General features: G+C 44.4%; 1 protein-coding gene across 1 annotated transcript in view; it reads left to right on the top strand.

The window, feature by feature from the left end:
• CD109 (CD109 molecule) overlaps nucleotides 1–19,648 on the top strand; it is a 128,996-nt gene that overhangs the window by 81,597 nt on the left and 27,751 nt on the right. The window contains exons 20-23 of the mRNA XM_008067309.1: nucleotides 1,670–1,783; nucleotides 3,699–3,917; nucleotides 4,696–4,840; nucleotides 9,521–9,697. Of these exons, the coding sequence (XP_008065500.1) occupies nucleotides 1,670–1,783; nucleotides 3,699–3,917; nucleotides 4,696–4,840; nucleotides 9,521–9,697 (655 nt within the window). The remainder of the gene's footprint in view (nucleotides 1–1,669; nucleotides 1,784–3,698; nucleotides 3,918–4,695; nucleotides 4,841–9,520; nucleotides 9,698–19,648) is intronic.

Genomic DNA, 19,648 nt, shown 5'->3' on the forward strand with positions numbered 1-19,648 from the left:
GTGAGGTATATTGAGCTGCTGGATTAAGATTTGGTTAGGAAAGTGTATTGTTGATCTGACTTAACCTCCTCCAAAGGCAGAAGAGACTCTCTCCACGTGTCCCTCTTCAAGGATGGACAGAACTTCTCAAGATGTTCCCTGGCTGACATTCCTTCCCATCCCTTTGGTCAAATTGCATGCTATGTTGTTTCCTAAACCTGTCACTGGCGAGAGGAATTTAATGACCAGGAGTGACCTTAGATTGGCAGCTCTTCTGTGACACTTGAAGCCCCCTTTTTATAACATATTTTGTGTTGCCTTTTTACTCTCCCAAAATTAAACTCATAGAAAATATAACATATGTGTATACCCAATTTTCCAAAGCATCAAGATGATGCTCCAAGTGAAATACTGAGGAAACAATACAAGGAAAGTAATGTATGATAAAGCAATGTGTATTTCAACATCAGGTATAGCTGCACCAGAAGGCATAGTGACATACTTAAATGTTTATGCTATGCACGGAACCATCCTGTTTTTAATAGCTATAAACACAGTGTGATATATGTGTATTGTTTCAGCAACTCAAAAACCTTGGGTGATGCTGCATGGTGATGAAATTTTCTGAGGTGGTGACCAACTTCTGGGTAAAGGTTCAAACAAAACAAGGTGCAGTTGAGTCTCAATTTCCAAAGTAGTTGTATTCATGAAAAAAATCAGTGTACATTGAAAAATGCTGTGGGCTTATATATAAATTGGGATTAGATATTAAGCTCAGGTCATTAAAAATAGGTGCCAGGTACTCCGTCTACACGAATGTCTGAAGTGGTAGCCAAGAATCTTGAGGAACATGGGATGGTAGACCTTTGCCCACGAAGTGTCCAGAGCACCATCCAGTCATGGTGACAGTTGAAGACACCTGCACAGATGTCCAAACTCTACAGCAAATTGCCACTGCCAGGGAGACCCCTGCCTAAACGAATCAAAGTTTAGCCTCAGAGATGGGGAGGGGCAGTCTTTCCTGCAGAAATTTTCACCTCAGAAAATTTCATCACCCAAGGTTTTTGAGTTGCTGAAACAATACACATACATCACACCGCGTTTATAGCTATTACAGGATGGTTCCGTGCATAGCATAAACATTGAAGTATGTCACTATGCCTTGCAGTGCGGCTATACCTGATGTTTAGATTTCACACACTAGGCTAGAACAGGGGCTCTTTGATTTGGCCAGGAGCTTTTAAAGCAGATTGGTGAAGTCCATACAGCATCATGGAAGAGCAGCTTGGTGTCAGGCAGGCTGGGATCCAGTCCTGGGCCCTCTGCTTGTGAGCAGTATGAACTGGTACTCATAACAGAGCTCTTGGAAAGTCAGTCTTCTTTTCTGTAAGATAGGAGCTTAACAGCAGCTTCATAGGGTCATCATGATTCAATGAAATAACTTATATAAAGTGCTGAGTTCCTGGTAGGTATCTAATAAAGAGTAGGTGTTACTATGTTTGATAGCATAAATTAAGTCAAGTTGCCATTATTCAGTGGGGTGAGTCGCCTTTTGCTTTCTGCTGATAGCAAGCGGACGTTTCCAGGTAAAGTTGAGAGCTCATAGGCTTTCTAAGAGTTGCATTTACTTGCATAAGTTGTGAAGAATTTTGACCTGAATGAAAGCATGTACTCACTCTGTTTTTTCCAGCTGCAGGCCTTCCAACCGTTTTTCATGTTTTTGAATCTTCCCTACTCTGTTATCAGAGGTGAAGAGTTTGCTTTGGAAATAACCATATTCAATTATTTGAAAGATGCCACTGAGGTAACCTATTCAAGATTGTGGTGTTCATTTACACTTCCGGAGAAAATGGAGATAACACTAGGGGTTGGGCTGTGCTGTCCGGGCCCCTGGAAGTCTAAGCACTGTCCATATTTCTGGGAGGATGGAAATAGACATATTTCGTCAGGGATTTCTCCTGCTGCTTGATGTCCAAGGACATGATGAGCATGTCCACCATCTCTTCTCCACTTCCGGCCATCACTTCCTGCTTGTCTTGAAGCCTGCCCTTCCTACCTTGCCGCCTTTTCCCAGGGTTCCCCACCTCTAGTGTGTGTGGCCGTGTTTCACTGCCACTTCTGTGCTCACTGGAGTTGAGAGGGGTTTATTTCCTTCCTGATCTGGCTTGAAGCCAGAATGCCTGTCCTGAGGAATCCCATCTGTCTGTCTGCTGTTTTAGTTCCCATGTTGACGCAGTGCATTCTGTGGTCAAGTGTTAGATTCTGAGTCATGTGTCTTGTGTCTCTTCAGCTAGTCAGTTTCCCGGAAGGAGGGATCAGGCCCTCTCTTTGTGCTGTGCCCATTGTTAACTAAATAATTGATTGTTTTCTCCAGAGTAAGTAGGGGTGCGTAGTGAACTTTATTACGTGAAGTGCCGTAATCTCTTTAAGAACAATATATGTTTTTTTAATCTTAATTTTACTTTTTAATCTAGTAATCATGGTACAGTGTAGTGAGCAAAAGATCTGGGATCGGTAGGTCTGGATCAGTGTCCAATCTACCACTTACCAGCAAATAACATAACTGTGGTTTCCTCATCTGTGAAATGGGGATCATAATTATTATAGCTACAAAAAGTGTTTTGAGACATAGATAAGAAAATAAATGATGAAACGATTCATGAAATGTAAGGCCTAGAAAAGTGCAGTTCTTGATGAGACTGGTAGCTTTGGATAATTTATAAGCATTACAGCCAAGATATGCTCAGGATCAATGTCTGCATTGTGCTTTCCTTGGATACTTTCTGCCGAGACTCTCAGTGAATGTAGTAGTGTTTCATCCTGTTTGTTTCATGATTTTTTTTTTTTTGAGTTGGAGTCTCACTCTGTCACCCCGACTAGAGTGCAGTGGCCGTACCCGGCCACCGCATCCTCGACCTACTGGGCTCTGGCTATCCTTCTGCCTTAGCCTTCCAAGTAGCTGGAACTACAGGCAGGCGCTACCACGCCCAACTAATTTTTGATTTATTGTAGAGATGAGGTCTCACCAAGTTGCCCGAGCGGGTCTCGAACCCGGGCTCAGGCAATCCACTCACCTCAGCCTCCCAAAGGCGCGGGATTACAGGGTGAGCCACCGAGCCCGGCTGTCTCATGATTTTCTAATGGAAACGGTGTGTCCTAGGATGACAGTTAAACCATACTGGTGGTGATACCAATGCATGTGTGTATATCTTTACCATATCACAGCTGCAGATAGTGAGAGAATTTGATGTTGGTGGGAGGACTGGAAATGGGGTGAAAGCATGCCATTTTCTCATGTTTCTTGAGGTAGAGGCAGAAGGAACAGAAAAGGAAGTTTTTTTGATACCTTTTCATTCTCTTTGTTTCATCTCTCGCTAGTTTTTTTTTTTAGCTGGGGTCTCACTCTGGCATGATCCTGCCACTTCCTCCCTGTGACCCTCCTACCCCAGCCCCACAAGTAGCTGGGACTATAGGTGCTCGCCACCAATATTTTAATTTTTTTTAGAGATCAGGTCTCACTATGTTTCCCAAGCCCATCACGAACTCCTGGGCTCAAGCGATCATCCCACCTTGGCCTCCCAAAGTGCTGGGATTACAGGCGTGAGCAACCACGTCCGGGCTTTCCCTAGTCTTGAGACTCCCAGATTTAATAGCACTTAAAGAATTGATTAAAGATCACTTTCATTTATTATACAGAAACTTTGATGTTTTTCCCCTAGGTTAAGGTAGTCATTGAGAAAAGTGACAAATTTGATGTTCTCATGACTTTGAGCGAACAAAATGCCACAGGACACCAGCAGACTGTGCTGGTTCCCAGTGAGGATGGGGCAACGGTTCTTTTCCCCATCAAGCCAACGCATTTGGGTGAAGTTCCTGTCACAGTCACAGCAGTGTCACCCACTGCTTCTGATGCTGTTACCCAGAGGATTCTAGTAAAGGTAAACATTTGAAGTCTTAAATAAATGAAACAGAAATACATAACTGAAAGGGAAGCAGGAGATGTGTTTTCTTTGGGTAAAATTTGTTGTCAGATCTACTAGGTTGTCTTCTCCACCCTCCTGGGATTGCTGAATTGTTTTCTTCTCTGTATGTAAAAGCAAATGGCCACATATGTTTTAAAAGTAATTTCCAATTTTCTCTTTAAATTTAGTCAGGAATATGTCCGAGGAGACTATAAAATCTTCCCCTCTCTTTAGATATGAACAGGGACTACCTTTGAGGGTTTTCTTAGTATATTTTCATCTTTTCCTTTGTCATCTTCATGGCCATTCCATGAGGTGTTTTGTCTGATGTAACTGGAACTTATTAACACGTCTGACGTAAGAATCTAGAAATGGTAGATACTTAATCATGCATCAGGTTTAATCTAGCTCCTTTTGAATGGTGCCAATTAAGTGCAAATCTTGTTGGAAGGCATACTTCCGTTAATGCAGGGTTCTGTATTTGGTGAGAAAGTCTAAAAGTAGCATAGAGTAGTCAAAGTTATGACAATTTGTGACAATACAAACTAGAAGGAAAATCTCATTGTGTGAAAGAAATGTTTGCATTACTTGTTTAAATAAAATAATTTATAGAAAAAAGAAGAAATGATATGTATTTATTGAGTCATACACACACTTCAGATAACAAATCCGATGTGTGTTTTCATATCTGCATACAATTCCTGTAAATAGACCAGGAGGGCCCATGTTAATTCCTTTTTTTTTTTTTTAACAGGCTGAAGGAATAGAAAAATCATATTCACAATCCATATTATTAGACTTGACTGACAACAAGCTACAACGTACCATGAAAACTTTGAGTTTCTCATTTCCACCTGACACAGTGGCTGGCAGTGAGAGAGTTGAGATCACTGCAATTGGTAAGAGTAGAATGTATCATTTCTGTTGGTTTTTATTTGTATATGATGATACATATTGTTCATCTACTTATAGGTGTATTTTCTTTATTTTATTCTTTTTTTTTTTTTTTGAGCTGGAGTCTCACTCCATCGCCTAGGCTGGAGTGCAGTGGCATGCTGCTGGCCTCTGGTGATACCTGCTGGCCTCTGGTGATCCTTCCGCCTCAGCCTTCCAAGTAGCCAGAACTACAGGGGCATGCTACCATGCCTAGCTAATTTTATAAATGTATTTTCTTACTTGGGCCTCAAGAGAAGAGATTGCAAATGTTTTCTGTTGATCCCAACCACGGATAACAGCACAGAGGCTAGTAAATTGTGTACCCAGATCAGTTCTTCTCAGCTTTCCATGTGCAGAATGAAGCACCTAGGAATCTTGTTCAGAAGCACGTTCTGCTTTAGCAGGTGTGTGGGGAGGGGGCCTGGGAGTCTGCATTTCTAACACGCCAGGTGATGGTGATGCACTGGCTTGCAGACCACACTTAGAGAAGCAAGACCTCACTGTCCTGTGTCTGGAACAGGGTTCCCTCTGAGCAGAGCTTTGGGCTTCTGGGGCTCCCCCTACTGGTGATTATCAGAATCTTCCAGGGAGCTCTGTCAATACACAAAGGTCTGGACTCTGCTCCAGGCTTGATGTCAGAACCTTTTGGGCTGAGAGTAGGGCAAGTACATCTTTAGAGGTTTCACGAGCAGTTCTTGTAACCAGGCCTTCTGTGCAAGATGGAAGTAATCTTTACAATAGGCAGCTATCCACTGATCTTGGTCACCATTCTCAGTTACCTCTATCACCTAAAAGTACTTACAAGAAAATGGATAGTTGGCCGGGCTCAGTGGCTCAGCCTGTCATCCCAGCACTTGGGAAGGCTGAGGTGAGTGGATTGCCTGAACCCACAGGTTTGAGACCAGCCCGGGAAACCTGGTGAGGCCTCGTCTCTACAATAAATCGAAAATTGGCTGGGCGTGGTGGTGCGCACCTGTAGTTCCAGCTACTTGGAAGACTGAGGCTGAAGGATTGCCAGAGCCCGGCAGGTTGAAGCTGGGGTGGCCGTGAGTGTACCTCTGCACTCCAGCTTGGGCGACAGAGTGAGACTCCAACTCAAAAAAAAAAGGATAATTTATAATTGCATACACTTACAGAGTACAAAATGATGTTCTGATTTATGAATACAATGTGGATAATTAAATCAAGCTAGTTAACACATTTGTCGCCTCAAATACCTTTTTGTGGTGAGAATGTCTGAGATTTACTCTCAGCAGTTTTGAAATGTACAGTATTCTTATACTTAATGATATTCACCATGCTAAAAGTGCTTTTGAATTGAAATAGACATAGCTTCTGCACAAATGGCGTATCATTCAGGGTTCTCCAGAGGCACAGAACCAGTAGGGAGGCACGTTCATATAAAAGCGACTGACTGCGAGGAATTGGCTCGTGTGATTACCCCTGCTCTGCTCTGTGAACAGGAGCCCTGGCACAGCTGGGAGTGTCAGTCCTCTGGGTTTGAGTGCCCAAGACTGGGGTAGCTGATGATGTGACCCCCAGGCTGAAGGCAGGAGAGGATGGGGTGAGGTGTTCAGCTCAAGCAGTGAGGCAGGAGGAGATGGTGAGTTTCTCCTTCCTCTGCTCTTGTCTGTTGGGCTCTCAGTGTACACACTGGGAGGGTGCCATCTGCCCTTCCCGGTCCACTGATCTTGTTGGTCTCATCTGGAAACACCCACACAGAAACAGTGTCTTGCGTGCCCTGGGGATCACTCAAGTTGACACATAAAATGAACCATCATGGCCGGACTGGATGGCTCAGCTTGTCATCTCAGCACTTTGGGAGGCTGAGGCAAGTGGATTGCCTGAACCCGCAGGTTCGAGACCTGCCCGGGCAACTTGGCGAGACCTGGTCTCTACAATAAATCAAAAATTAGCCGGGCATGGTGGTGTGCGCCTATAGTTCTGGCTACTTGGAAGGCTGAGGCGGAAGGATCGTCGGAGTCCAGCAGGTTGACGCTGGGGTGGCGGTGAGTGTGCCACTGCAGTCCAGCCTGGGCGAAGGGGTGACTCCAACTCGGGGGAAAAAAAATTGACCATCACAAATGATTTGTTTATATAGCTGTGCTTTACCAATAACTGGGGACAATGTTTTAATTAGTGACATCTGAACAGCTTGTTAGGTCTTTAAGTTGTCAACACCCAAGGCACTTTTTCACAGTTCTCTAAAATTTCACCTGCAGGCATGATGCTTTTTGTCATAATTCCAAGCAACCAAACTCTAAACAAAGAACTTTATTTGGAGCCTTAGCTATAATCCTTTTTTCTTTTTAAATGTTTTTATTTTAAAGATGTGGGGTACAATTCATTTTCTTTTTTTTTTTCAATTTTAAGAAATGAGATCTTGCTCTGCTGACCCCAGGCTGAACTTGAACTCCTGGGCTCAAGTGATCCTCCTGCCTCAGCCTCCTGAGTAGCTGGTACTACAGGTGGCTGGCTAGTGCTTTTTTTTTTTTTGAGTCAGAGTCTCACTCTGTCACCCAGGCTGGAGTGCAGAGTCATGCCATGGCTACTGCAGCCTCGACCTGTTGGGGTCAGGTGATCCTTCCTCCTCAGCCTTCCAAGTAGCTAGAACTGCAGGCATGCACCACCATGCCCAGCTAGTTTTTTGATTTATTATAGAAACGAGGTCTCACCATATTGCCCAGGCTGGTTTCAAACCTGGCTCAGGTAATCCTCTTGCCTCTACCTCACAAAGTGCTGGGATTACAAGCATGTGCCACTGAGCCTGGCCAGTGCTTAAAAAGATTTGAAAAAGGGGAATAAGTCCTGCTTCAGCCTCTCCCACAGTGTTGGGATGCTGGAAGATGTAGTACACACACTGCAGGGTGTAGCGTGTGCTCACGCTACACACAAGAAACCTTTTTCTTTTGTTTTTGAGTTGGAGTCTCACTCCGTTGCCCAGGCTGGGGTACAGTGGCACACTCATGGCCACCCCAGTGTCGACCTGCTGGGCTCCGGTGATCCTTCTGCCTCAGCCTTCCAAGTAGCTGGAACTATAGGCATGCACTACCACACCTGGCTAATTTTTAAAAAATTTATTGTAGAGATGAGGTCTCACCAAGTTGCCTGGGCTGGTCTCGAACCCGCGGGCTCATGCAATCCACTTGCCTCGGGCCTCCCAAAGTGCTGGGATTACAGGCTGAGCCACCAAGCCCAGCTGAACCTTGGATTTCAAGTGCATCCTATCACTCCTCATGGTGGAATGAGTTAATCTGTAGTCATGGAAATACTCTGAGGCTTACCTTTTATGCTTGATATAAAGAAAGGATTTTCTTTTTTTTTTTTTTTGAGTTGGAGTCTCACTCAGTCACCCAGACTGGAGTGCAGTGGCCGCTCCTGGCCACCGCAGCCTCGACCTGCTGGGCTCCGGCGATCCTTCCGCCTCAGCCTTCCAAGTAGCTGGAACTACAGGTGCGCGCTACCACACCCGGCTAATTTTTTGATTTACTGTAGAGATGAGGTTTCGCCAAGTTGCCCAGGCGGGTCTTGAACCCGCGGGCTCAGGCAATCCACTCACTTCAGCCTCCCAAAGCGCGGGATTACAAGCTGAGCCACCAAGCCCTGCTAAGAAAGGATTTTCAAGTTTTATTTTTATATATATTTTTAAAAAGACTATTTTTTAGTCCGGAAAGTATGAATATTAGCTTGTTTCTTTGAACTTTGAGAGTCTAAATTTATGTTCACCCTGAATATTAAACACATCCCCTGCTGTGTCATAGTATAACCTTTATTTACTTCTGTGTGTTGACATCTAAAAGTTAAGACATGCTGGCATAACTGCTGTCTGTTCACTTGGAAGAGGCTTTTTTCTCTGTTTTGTATTTGTTTTTTTAGGGACCTGTTTTCATGAGGCTTTTGGACCTGGCATGGTGTAAGGTTTTGAAATAAACTACATAGAATAGTCTCCTCCATATTGCTTAGCATCAGCGGGGTCAATATTAGAACTCAGCTCCCAAATTTCTGAATTTTTACCAACTTCCTTGTATCATGGTATCATGGTGTTAGGATGTGGCACAAGAGCTTTTTAGGCTCGTGTTTTGTTTAATTTAAGATCATTAACCTTGAAGACTATTCCTCATTCTTTTTGATCCTGAGATTCATGGAAATGCTTATCCTGGTTAGTTCTGCCTTGTTGTTGCTACATAGGAAACACTGAAAAACGCTACATACTTGCTCTTTTGAAAAATACCATTTCTCAAGACTTGTAGTATATTAGTAAGAAATCAGATTAAAGTTCTGTTTCTGTGATGACTACTAATAACACAACATTTCTTTCCTGTATGAGAATGATGGTGTCCTGATGGTCAATTTCTGACATTTTTGTTTCAGATTAAAAAGATGTTTGTGCCATATTTTTTTTAACTGAGCTAAAAGTCTTCTAATTTGTCACATGATCTACAAGTTTGGCATCACTGCACTGCTATTCCTTTGATCAGTATTCCTGAACGCTTGAAGTGGTGTTTCTACTCTGGTCCAAGCAGTGGGATGATCACATTGCTTCAATGGCAGATGTCTTTTGTCCTCAGCGGAAGACTCCTTGCTGCCAGCAGGTAACAGTTATCACGTATTTACTGAACAAATGGAATGCCTTGTGCTTTCAGGAGATGTTCTTGGTCCTTCCATCAACGGCTTGGCCTCACTGATTCGGATGCCTTATGGCTGTGGTGAACAGAACATGATCAATTTTGCTCCAAATGTTTACGTCTTGGATTATCTGACTAAAAAGAAGCAACTGACAGATTATTTAAAAGAAAAAGCCCTTTCATTTATGAGACAAGGTAAGCATTTCAAAAACCTACTTTTGTTCACAAAAAACCACCTTTTTTTCAGGCGGAGTTCATGTGGACTGTAGGGTATGTATAGGGTGAGGGTGGATGGGTGGAGAGGGAAAGGGGCATAGCACTGCTGGAGCTGGCATGCCGGAGGTGTGCGCTGGCAACCAGAGACCCGAGTAATGAAACAAATTGCAACACACAAAGAGGTGAAAGAAGAAAAGATTAAGGTAAGAAATGTTCACTTCCCACAGACAGGAAGTGGGCCTACACTCTAGATTGAGTGTGGCCCTGTACCACCCCCCCAGCCCTGACTTAAATCCTTTTCCTTGGAGATGTTGCAGTCAGGTAGACCGGACTGCCGTGACTTCCTTATCAACCACCTGTGAATGTCTTGGAGACCCTGTGACACAGAGACCCATTAATGTCTGTCTGTATTATCATAGCCCCTAGAGAATGCGTGATAAGGATTCTAATGTTCCTGTCTTTCCTGAATGACATTCCTTAGAGCTAATGGAGGGTGCACCTCCCCTTATCTCCTAGGCATTCCCAGTGGATAGCTTCGGGAGATCCTTGACTTCACCGTAGATAGCGCCCAATCTACTAGAAGATCCCCACCTGCTCCCCCTCTGAGGGGTCACAGGTCCTGTGATCTGCATAACTTTTGTAATTACAAGTTTCCTAACTTCTACAATCCTTGCCCAATGCATGGTGTTTTAGGCCTTGTAAATTCCCTATACTCTAGGCAAGCTTGATTGCCGCTGTGAGATACCTCTGGCATCAGGAAGTCTGTGTTTCTGAAGGGACAAAGTTGGCAAAGTTAATCTTTACCTCAAGTATGCATTTCTCAAAACATAGCTTCTACTTTCTCATCATTGTGTCAGGGTTCAAGAACAAGATGGAAAATGGCTTTCCACTCTTGGTCTGTCCTTTCATGGACCACATGTTGAAACAGATGAATGTTGTCTTTGGGAGGTGGTGGTAGGTCTAGGTGGTGTTGAAAGGGCTGGAGGTACCTGCCTCCTTTTAGCTGACTGTCCCTTCATGGCTGTGGAGAGGTCCACTAGGGACGGCCTGTGGAGTGAATTTCTAGAAGGAGTTTAGGTGACACCAACAGATCTGAAATCTGAAATTCCTTAAAAAGTGAAAGAAGTGCACCTTTGTATTATTCACGAGACATTGTGGACCATCTCTCAGTTCCAGGGTCAGTTCCAGTGTGGAGGACCCAGAGGGAGTCAGGGCCTCTTCTCTTTAGGAGTTCACTGATTGGTGAAGCTGGTCTCCATGTAGACACATGCAGTACTTGTGAGGGGACCTCTTGGTGCACTGGTAATGTCAAGTAGGTGGGGGTCAGGAAAGAAGCATTTGAATGGGGACAACCTGCTGGCCGCTCAGAAAATGCCATGCCAGTGAAGACTCCACCCTGACATTTGAGGGTGTAAACTCTTCACTGACACCGCTTTACATTGGTCGCTTGCTAAAGACGGCATTAATGTGAGTCAAGTGTTTACTGCACATCAGGCCATGTTCTAAACACTTTACATCTGTTTTTTGAGGCAAGGTCTCACTCTGTCACCCAGGACGGAGGGCAGTGGCACAGTAACTGCTCACTGCAGTCTCAGCCTCCTGGACTCAGGCGAGCCTTCCGCTTCAGCCTCCCAAGTAGCTGGGACTACAAGCATGCACCATTACGCCTGGCTAGTTTTTGATTTTTTTTTTTTTTTTTTTGTAGAGATGAGGTCTCGTTATGTCCAGGCTGGCCTTGAATTCCTGGGCTCAAGCTATTCTCCCTCCTTGACCTCCCAAATTGTTTGGATCACAGGCATGAGCCGTTGTACCCAGTAGCTCTTCACATCTAACACCTGACTGAATGCTGAAAATTGTTCGTTAGCATGATCTTGATTTTTTCCAGAGGAGGAAGCTGAGGCAAGGAAAAGTTTACTAGCTTGCCCAGGGTCCTAGAGCCACACAGAACTGGGATTTGACCCCAAGTTCATGTTCCTATCATCCACACCAAGGAGAAAATGGAGATTTGTGAGACATGCTTAACAGTAGTAATAATGCAAACGTGGTTTCCTGAAATGCTGCAAAAGCCAGGCCAAAACTGCAAAGGCAGTTTTGTGTTTTCTCATGAGGGGACCTCTAGTTGGATCTCTGTGTGACTAAGCTTTTCTTTCTGCACAGTTTGTGTGGTGCGTCCTGTCCAGCAAACTGATAAAGATTAGAAGGGTGTGTACAAATGATTGGAAAATGCTTATTCGCTATAACCTAAGAAAAATATAGCTCAACACTTTATAGCTCCTAATTTTCTGGTTTTTCTCTCTTTTTTAAAAAAATTAAAAAAGATTTTTATTTTTTGAGTTGGAGTTTCACTCTGTCGCCCAGGCTGGAGTGCAGTGGCATGCTCCCGGCCACTGCAGCCTTGACCTGCTGGGCTCAGGTGATCCGTCCGCCTCAGCCTTCCAAGGAGCTGGAACTACAGGCACACACTACCATGCCTGGTTTATTTTTTGATTTATTGTGGAGACGAGGTCTCAACCATGTTACCCAGGCTGGTCTTGAACCTGCGGGCTCTGGCAGTCCTCTCGCCTCAGCATCCCAAAGTGCTGGGATTATAGGCTTGAGCCACTGCACCCGGCTTGTTTTTTTTAATTAGTAAGTGGATTAAATGCAAAGCAAGGCAAGCTCTTAGCTGTTTGCTAATGTTTCCAGAGAAGAATTGGAAAGCTCAGTAAAAACGCCATTTGATATGAGCCTTCCTCCAGGGTCCTTCGTCATATAGAGAATCATTTTTTCCAAACACAATGTCATCACAGTAATATCCACTACTTAAATGTTTTACACAGGCTTCATTTAATTCTCACAGAAACTCCAGGAGATATGGGCACTGTTTTATTTCCACTCTACAGTCGAGGAAACTGAGGCACAGGGAAGCTACTCATGGTTACCCCCATGGGTGTCTGACTCCAGAATCCACCCTCTTCCCCAGAACACGATGGGCTGATTCTAGTTGGCAAAGCTCTTCAGTTGTTAGAAGCAAGGGTTAGCATAGAAAGCACCAGGAATGGTCAAGGTGCTTGAGTACCACCACTGTGAAAGAGGTCTCAATGGGGGCTCTGATGCAATGTGCGGTAGGAGCATGGGATCCTGTCAGAAAGAAAACAACACCGGTTAGACTCTGGTTTGTCAGATGAGACTGGTGTGGCCTGTAAGGAGTTGGGTTCATGTAGATGAGTTGGAGTTAAGTCCAAAGAACTCCCTGGGGTGGGACGGCACAGGCAGGGCCTGGGTGGGAATCAATTGGGTTGTAAGTCAGCAGCATGCAGTGTATCAGAGGGCCAACCATGGAAGGTGGGGTTTGGGATCAGGGCTCAGTGTATGTATGAAAGGATAAACCATAGGACACAGGACTTGGGATTGGGGGTCAGTGTATGTAGGAGAGGACCACCCATGACATGGGGCTTGGAATCAGGGTTGAATGTAGGTGAGGACCAACCATGGGAGGTGGGCCTTGGCATCATGAGGACCAACCAAAGGAAGTGGGGCTTGGGATCAGGGCTCAGTATACCTAGGAGAGGGCCCACCATGAGGTAGAGCTTGGGATTGGGGCTGAGTGTACAGGAGGCCCAACCATAGGAAGCAGGACTTGGGGTCAGGACTGAGTGTACATGAGGACCAACCAAGGGAGGTGGGACTTGGGATCAGGGCTCAGTGTACCAAGGAGAGGACCAACCTCAAGATGGGGCTTGAGATCAGGCCTGAGTGTGCAGGAGGCCCAAACACAGGAGGCAGGACTTGGGATCAGGGCTTGGTGTACATAGGAGAGGACCAATCACAGGAGGTGGAGCTTGGTATCAGGGCACAATGTATGTGAGGACCCATCACGAAAGATAGGGCTTAGGATCAGGGCTCAGTGTATGAGAGACAAACTATGGGAAGTTGGGTTTGGGATCAGGGCTCAGTGTACATATGACAGGACAAACCATGGGAGGCGGGGCTTGGGATCAGGGCTCAGTGTACAAGAGGACCAACTATGGGAGGTTGAGTTTGGGGTCAGGGCTTGTGGTACATATGATAGGATGAACTTTGGGAGGCTGGGCTTGGGATCAGCGCTCAGTGTATGTATGAGAGGGCGAACCATGGGAGGTGGGGCTTGGGATTAGGGCTAAGTGTATGTAGGAGAGACCAACCATGGGAGGCAGGGCTTGGGATCAGGGCTCTGTGCACAAGAGGACAAACTATGGGGGGTTGAATTTGGGGTCAGAGCTGCGTTCTCTAAATGCCAAATTACCTTCCAGGCTATTCAGAATGGTGAGGCTCTGCTAGGAAGTAGGCCGTTCTCCTCTGGGAAACAGTGGAGCCCAGGGAGGTAACCCCGCCATGCAGGCCATCGGACTTGGGGTCTGGGTCCTGGGGCCTCCCTCAGGGTAGCTGCTTGCTCCTCTAGGGCTCTGTTTTCTCAGCTGTGAGACCCATTTGGGGTTGTCTGGAGGAGTCAGTGATGCATTTTTAGCACTTAATTTAGTGCGTAGTAAGTGCACACAAATGTGGGCTATGGTGAGTTGCTTCTAACTAGGGAGGTAGGGTCTGAAGTCAGCAAGTGAGTCCTGTCCCTTCTGCTGTGAAATTCTTCTGAGTAAGAGACACTGCTCATTGGTCCACCCCATGAGCATCATCGCTGCCCTGGCTGGCTCCAGTGGCCTCCTAGTTATTCCCTCTGCTTCTCTGTGTTTCCCTCCTCACACAGTATAAAAGGGGCCTTGTGAAAACTTCAAGATCCTGCCACTTGTTGTGTAGAGTCCAGCGGGTCCTGGAACATTCCAGCTCCACCATCCTCAGGGCCTGGAAGTCACTCTTCTGATCCCTGGAATACCCTTCCCCCGGATCTCTCCATGGCTGGCTTCTTTTTGTTATTCATGCAGTATTTTCTTTAGGAGGTCGTGACCATCTGGTGATGCTTGTTTGTACCACTCTGTTGCGGGAAAACAGAGGCTGTGACACCGAGGCTCTCTTAGGAAGTAGCAGTTTATTAGCACTGGTGTGACTCAGCGGGCTAATGCTCCAAGGCTGGGCAACTCAGAGAAAGAGGAGAGGAGTTTTATACGTTAGTTTAGGTAAGGGAAGGTGTCAGGTTGTATGGCTATACATTTTTCTTTGTAATTTACTAGGTGGTATTTAGCAAAACCAGATTGAACAAATTGTCTCCGGGGTATACATGACAAGCAGGGGTTGTAAACGATAACTTCACAAATATATCCTACCTCTCATCTGTCTCCCGCACTTAGAGGGAACCCTGTGTCCGCAGAGGTCGTGTTGAATCTTCCTTGTGTCACTGGGTGGGCACCCAATAAATACAGACTGGATAGATGAGTATCAGTGTCAGCTTCTTTGGACATGAGGCTCATCGCCTGATGTGGAGGTCAGGTCTAGAAGACCTGAGAGTGCTTCCTTCGTGCAATGGTGGTCTTGGACATAACGGATCTGCCTGCCTTGGCGTGTTCTCCTCAGCTAGGAAATGGGACCCGTGGTTTTGGCATGTTGCCCGGTGAGCTGGTGAAGTGGCCAATGAGATCAGCAAGGCGGGGGGGGGTAGTGGTGGCCCAGAATGCACCATGCGCCATCTCCCCTGCTGAGCTAAATTGTATTTTAGAGGCATGGGCAAGCCTCTTGGTATAATGCTTTTCATTATGAAATCAGTGTCTCGTTTCAGGGACCCTTTCTTCTTTTGCCATTGCGTTTCCCAAAGTCTTTTAAATATACCATGGTTGTTTTTCTTTTTGAAGAAATTAAAGTGGGTTTGGCATGAGTCATGAGTATATTATTTAAATGTCATTCATGAACAGCGCATTGTTTTACTTAAATCATGGTTGGCTCTGGAGCCCTGTAACCGAATCCGTTGCTTTTTGGTCAAAACAACAACTACATCATTGAATGATGCATCCTCGCTTGTCAAGAAGAAAAATAGAACCATACAGCAAAAACTGTTTTTGATAAGGACTGGAAACCCTGAACCTGTGAATGGAAGATTCGAACCACTTGTTGTCCTCAAATATTTAAGTCATAGTACCTGCAACTCAGCTTTTAAAGTGAGACTCAGACCAAGTCTAGTTGAAAACACCTTATATTTTTCCTATTGAAATAAAAACATTCACCTTATATTTTTCCTATTGAAATAAAAACATTGATCACAAGTGTGGCTCAAGGCAAGAGTGAAAAAACTTAAAACCTGTGACATTCTCACCTTCCACTTCATGTTGGGGCTGGTCACGACTTTGCTTTCAGGACAGAGACTCCTTTTTATCAGCCTTTTACCAAGAAAGCACTTGGTATAGTCAAACGGAGATGATTTTGCTCTCATTTTCATGCAGTTTTGACGCTTGAGGTAAACAAAGGCAGACTATATTCAGAGGTTGTTTTTCGATGTGTTTTTGTGAATAGTACTTTCATTTTTATTACGGTAAATTCTGAAAGTTTCACACTTGTGGTTATTTCAAAGAAAGTTCAAGGCCCAGAAAAGAATGCACTTATTAGCCCTTTATAAATAACAGTTCATGGGTTGTTACTCTGAGAGCCTCTTGAGTTCTTCTGTATCTCAATTTTTAGGGGTCTCTGGTAGTCTTGATTATCTAATAAGATAATAATCAAAAGCTGTTCATAAAACTATTAACTTTGGGGTGATACTCTTATTTTCTCATAAACTTTGGGGAAAAACTCTGTTTTGGCCTTTCTCCTCTGTTGTGATGAAAAGTCCCCAACTTAGACAACTACACTGTTGTGTTGAGTTGTAGTAACAGCAAACATAGCCAGCTCTACCCGTGTCCTTTCCTGCTTATGGGATGGAAATTAGGCCTGACCCACTGGGATGATTTGAAGGACACACATAGAGCTGGGATCTCCCAGGGATGTGTGGTTGGCGGGAGGTGGTCGGGAGGCCTCCCAAGTGATGTCCCCGGAAAGCCCCATGAGTGCTTCTCTCCAGATTCTCATTCTCCCTCTTATTTTCTGTAGGAGCAGAACTGGTGGTCTGGACTCTCAGTTTTATCTAAACCAGCTTAAGAAATCCACTCTTCAACTGGAGGTTGAGTGTCCTCTTCTCTGAGCTGGCTGCCTCTAGTGAGGGCATGGTGCCAGTTGTTGGTACACAAGGGGAATGTTGGAAGTCAGCTCGAGGGCACTGATCTCATCTCTAAGAGTCTCTGAGCGTCTGTCTCCTCCTTGGACTGCCTTTATCATGTGCTGTGGGCCTGGAGGCATGAGATCCTCTCCTAGGGGCTGGTCCTTCCATTGTGAACGAACCCACCTCTTATGGGAATAGAGGCTGAATCCGCTTCCCCCCTCCTTTCCTGGTCTCTCCTTTCCTTGTTCTGTTAGATTGAGTGCACAGTTAAACTCTAGCTATCTGCTGAACTTAGTTCCTAATTGGAAATCGAGGGAGAATGTCCTGAACCCTTTTGCTAATTTCCTTTGTGAACATTCAATCATTCTGCTTCTCTGGGATCCTGACTGCTTCTGAAATGAGGTGATCCGCTGCATTTTTTTCAAGGTTATACGAAATTGAAACGTGAGAAAGTGAGCTAGGGGTAGTGATCATGTCCGTCACTTCATTTCTCCCATGCTTGCTTATTTTTTCTTTGTTAAATACATAGGACATTAAGATGCTTCTGAAAGGGAAACTTATTTCCAAAAGTGTGTTCACGTTTTCCTTTTCTCTACCCCTTGTAGGTAACTTACTTCATTAGTTTCTAGTTTCCCTCTTCTCTTTCTTTGCAAAGATAAACATATGCATGTATGTTTTCTTATTTCCTCTTTTTCCTACACACAAAGTAATAAACAGTATATACTGTTTTAGACTTTGCCTTCTTCATTTAACAGTATAGCCGGGAAATTGTTCTGCATCAATTCATAAAGCTTTTCCTCATTCCGTCTTCACAGCTGCATAGTACTCCAGCGTGTGTATGTGCCAACCTGTCTCTGAGTTGGGGGTTTTTAGGTAGTTTCCATTACGTTACAAATAATGCTGCAGTGGATAATCTTCTGCATGTCTATTTTTGTGTCGTTGGGGGTATATCTTCAGGGTAGATTCCCTAGAAGTGTGATTACTGGGCCAAGAGGTGAAGATAGTGTCCTGTATAGTAGCTGTACCCTTCTGAATTCCCTCTAACAGTGGGTGAAAACTGGCTTCTACACAGCCCACTCAACAGAATGAACAACCAGGCCTTTGAATCTTTGCTTATCTGATGGGTGAGAAATGGCATCGCAGTGTGGGTTTAACTTGCACGTCTCTTATTATAAGTCGAGCATGTTTTCTTATATTGAAGTTGAACATGTTTTCACATATTAACGTTCATCTTCACATTTTTGTCTTTTGTGACTCATCTGTTCTTGTATTTTGTCCACTTTTTTCTACAGGACTTTTTAATCTTTTCCCCTAAGCTTAAGCAAGTTCTTTATATAAGTGTGCATATAAAATATTATATAAACATCTGAGTACAGTTTATATATTAATATTATTGATATTTGCTATTTATCCACTTTATATGTTGCAAATGCTTTCTTTAATTTATTTTTTAAAAGCTTGCTTATAACGTGTTATCCCATGGTAAAGTTTAAAAACTTTTAAATAGTCAAATGTATTGATTTTAAATGTTATTATTTTAATTTTAGTTTTTTGATTCGGAGTCTCACTCTGTCACCCAGACTGGAGTGCAGTGGCACGGTTATGGCTCACCACAACCTCGGCCTGCTAGATTCAGGCAGTCCTTCTGCCTCAGTTTATCGAGTAGCTGGGCCTACAAGCTTACGCCACCATGCCTGGCCAATTTTTATTTATTTTTGAGACGGGTCCTCACTATGTTGCCTAGGTTGGTCTTGAACTCCTGGGCTCAAGCAATCCTCTCCCCTTGGCCTCCCAAAGTGCTGAGATTACAGATGTAAGCCACCGCACCCAGCTTAATTTTTAAATTTTATTGCATCTGGTGTTAAGAAAGCCTTTCCCTATACCTGTGTTAGAAAATAGTAATGGCGATTGTTTGTGGACAACTTGCCTTGTAAAAGGTGCTGTACTCAGCCTTTCCAAAGCAAGCAAATTATGCAATTTATTTATGCAGTAAATACTCACATATCATTATATTTAGTTATTGAAAGAGCTCTGTGAATTCCTAGGAGGCAGTGGCTTTGGGGACAATTAGACTTGGCTTGTCGCTGACTGCACCACCTACCAGCTTTGTTACCTGGCACATGGCATCTGTGTCCTCCAAGTTTCAGTGTCTGTAAAAAAGGGGATGATAATAGCGGTACTACCTCAGAGGGTTGTTATGAGAATCACCTGAGTTAATACTTGCAAAGGGCTTAAAACGGTTTCTGACACCTAGTTAGTGTTGAACAAAAGTTGGCTCTTCAGTGACTGTACATCTTTTTAGTGGAAATGCAACATTGGTATGGTAGGCAGGCCAGTCTTTTGGTCTATCGCAATTGACCACGGCCCCCAAATTTAAGAACCATTGAGTTAGATGAGGAGGGGAGAACCAAAAAACCCCGGAATTTATTTATAAAAAATTGTGAATTTATTCTTACATGTTTAAACCTCAGTCACCTTCAAGGTACTCTCTGTTTGATGCAATACACCTATCGAGATGCTTTTTCTATTGCTCAAAACAGTTTCGAACTTGTTAATTTTGATGCCTTTTGGTGCTTCTGCCATTTTTTGTTTCACCTTGGCAAAATGTTTCCCTTTGAGGATTTTTTTTCATCTGGGGAAACAAAGACAAATATCACTCAGGGTGAGATCCGGGGAATGGGGAGGGTGGGGCACAGGGGTCATGCTGTTTTGTTTTTTTGGTTTTTTTTTCTTTTTTTGAGTTGGAGTCTCACTCTGTTGCTCAGATTGGAGTGCAGTGACCACAGCCTCGACCTGCTGGGCTCCAGCGATCCTTCCACCTCAACCTTCCAAGTAGCTGG

This window comes from Carlito syrichta, unplaced genomic scaffold (assembly GCF_000164805.1).
Source record: "Carlito syrichta isolate Samal-C Ts95f unplaced genomic scaffold, Tarsius_syrichta-2.0.1 Scaffold309474, whole genome shotgun sequence".
In the NCBI taxonomy this organism is placed as follows: Eukaryota; Metazoa; Chordata; class Mammalia; order Primates; family Tarsiidae; genus Carlito; species Carlito syrichta.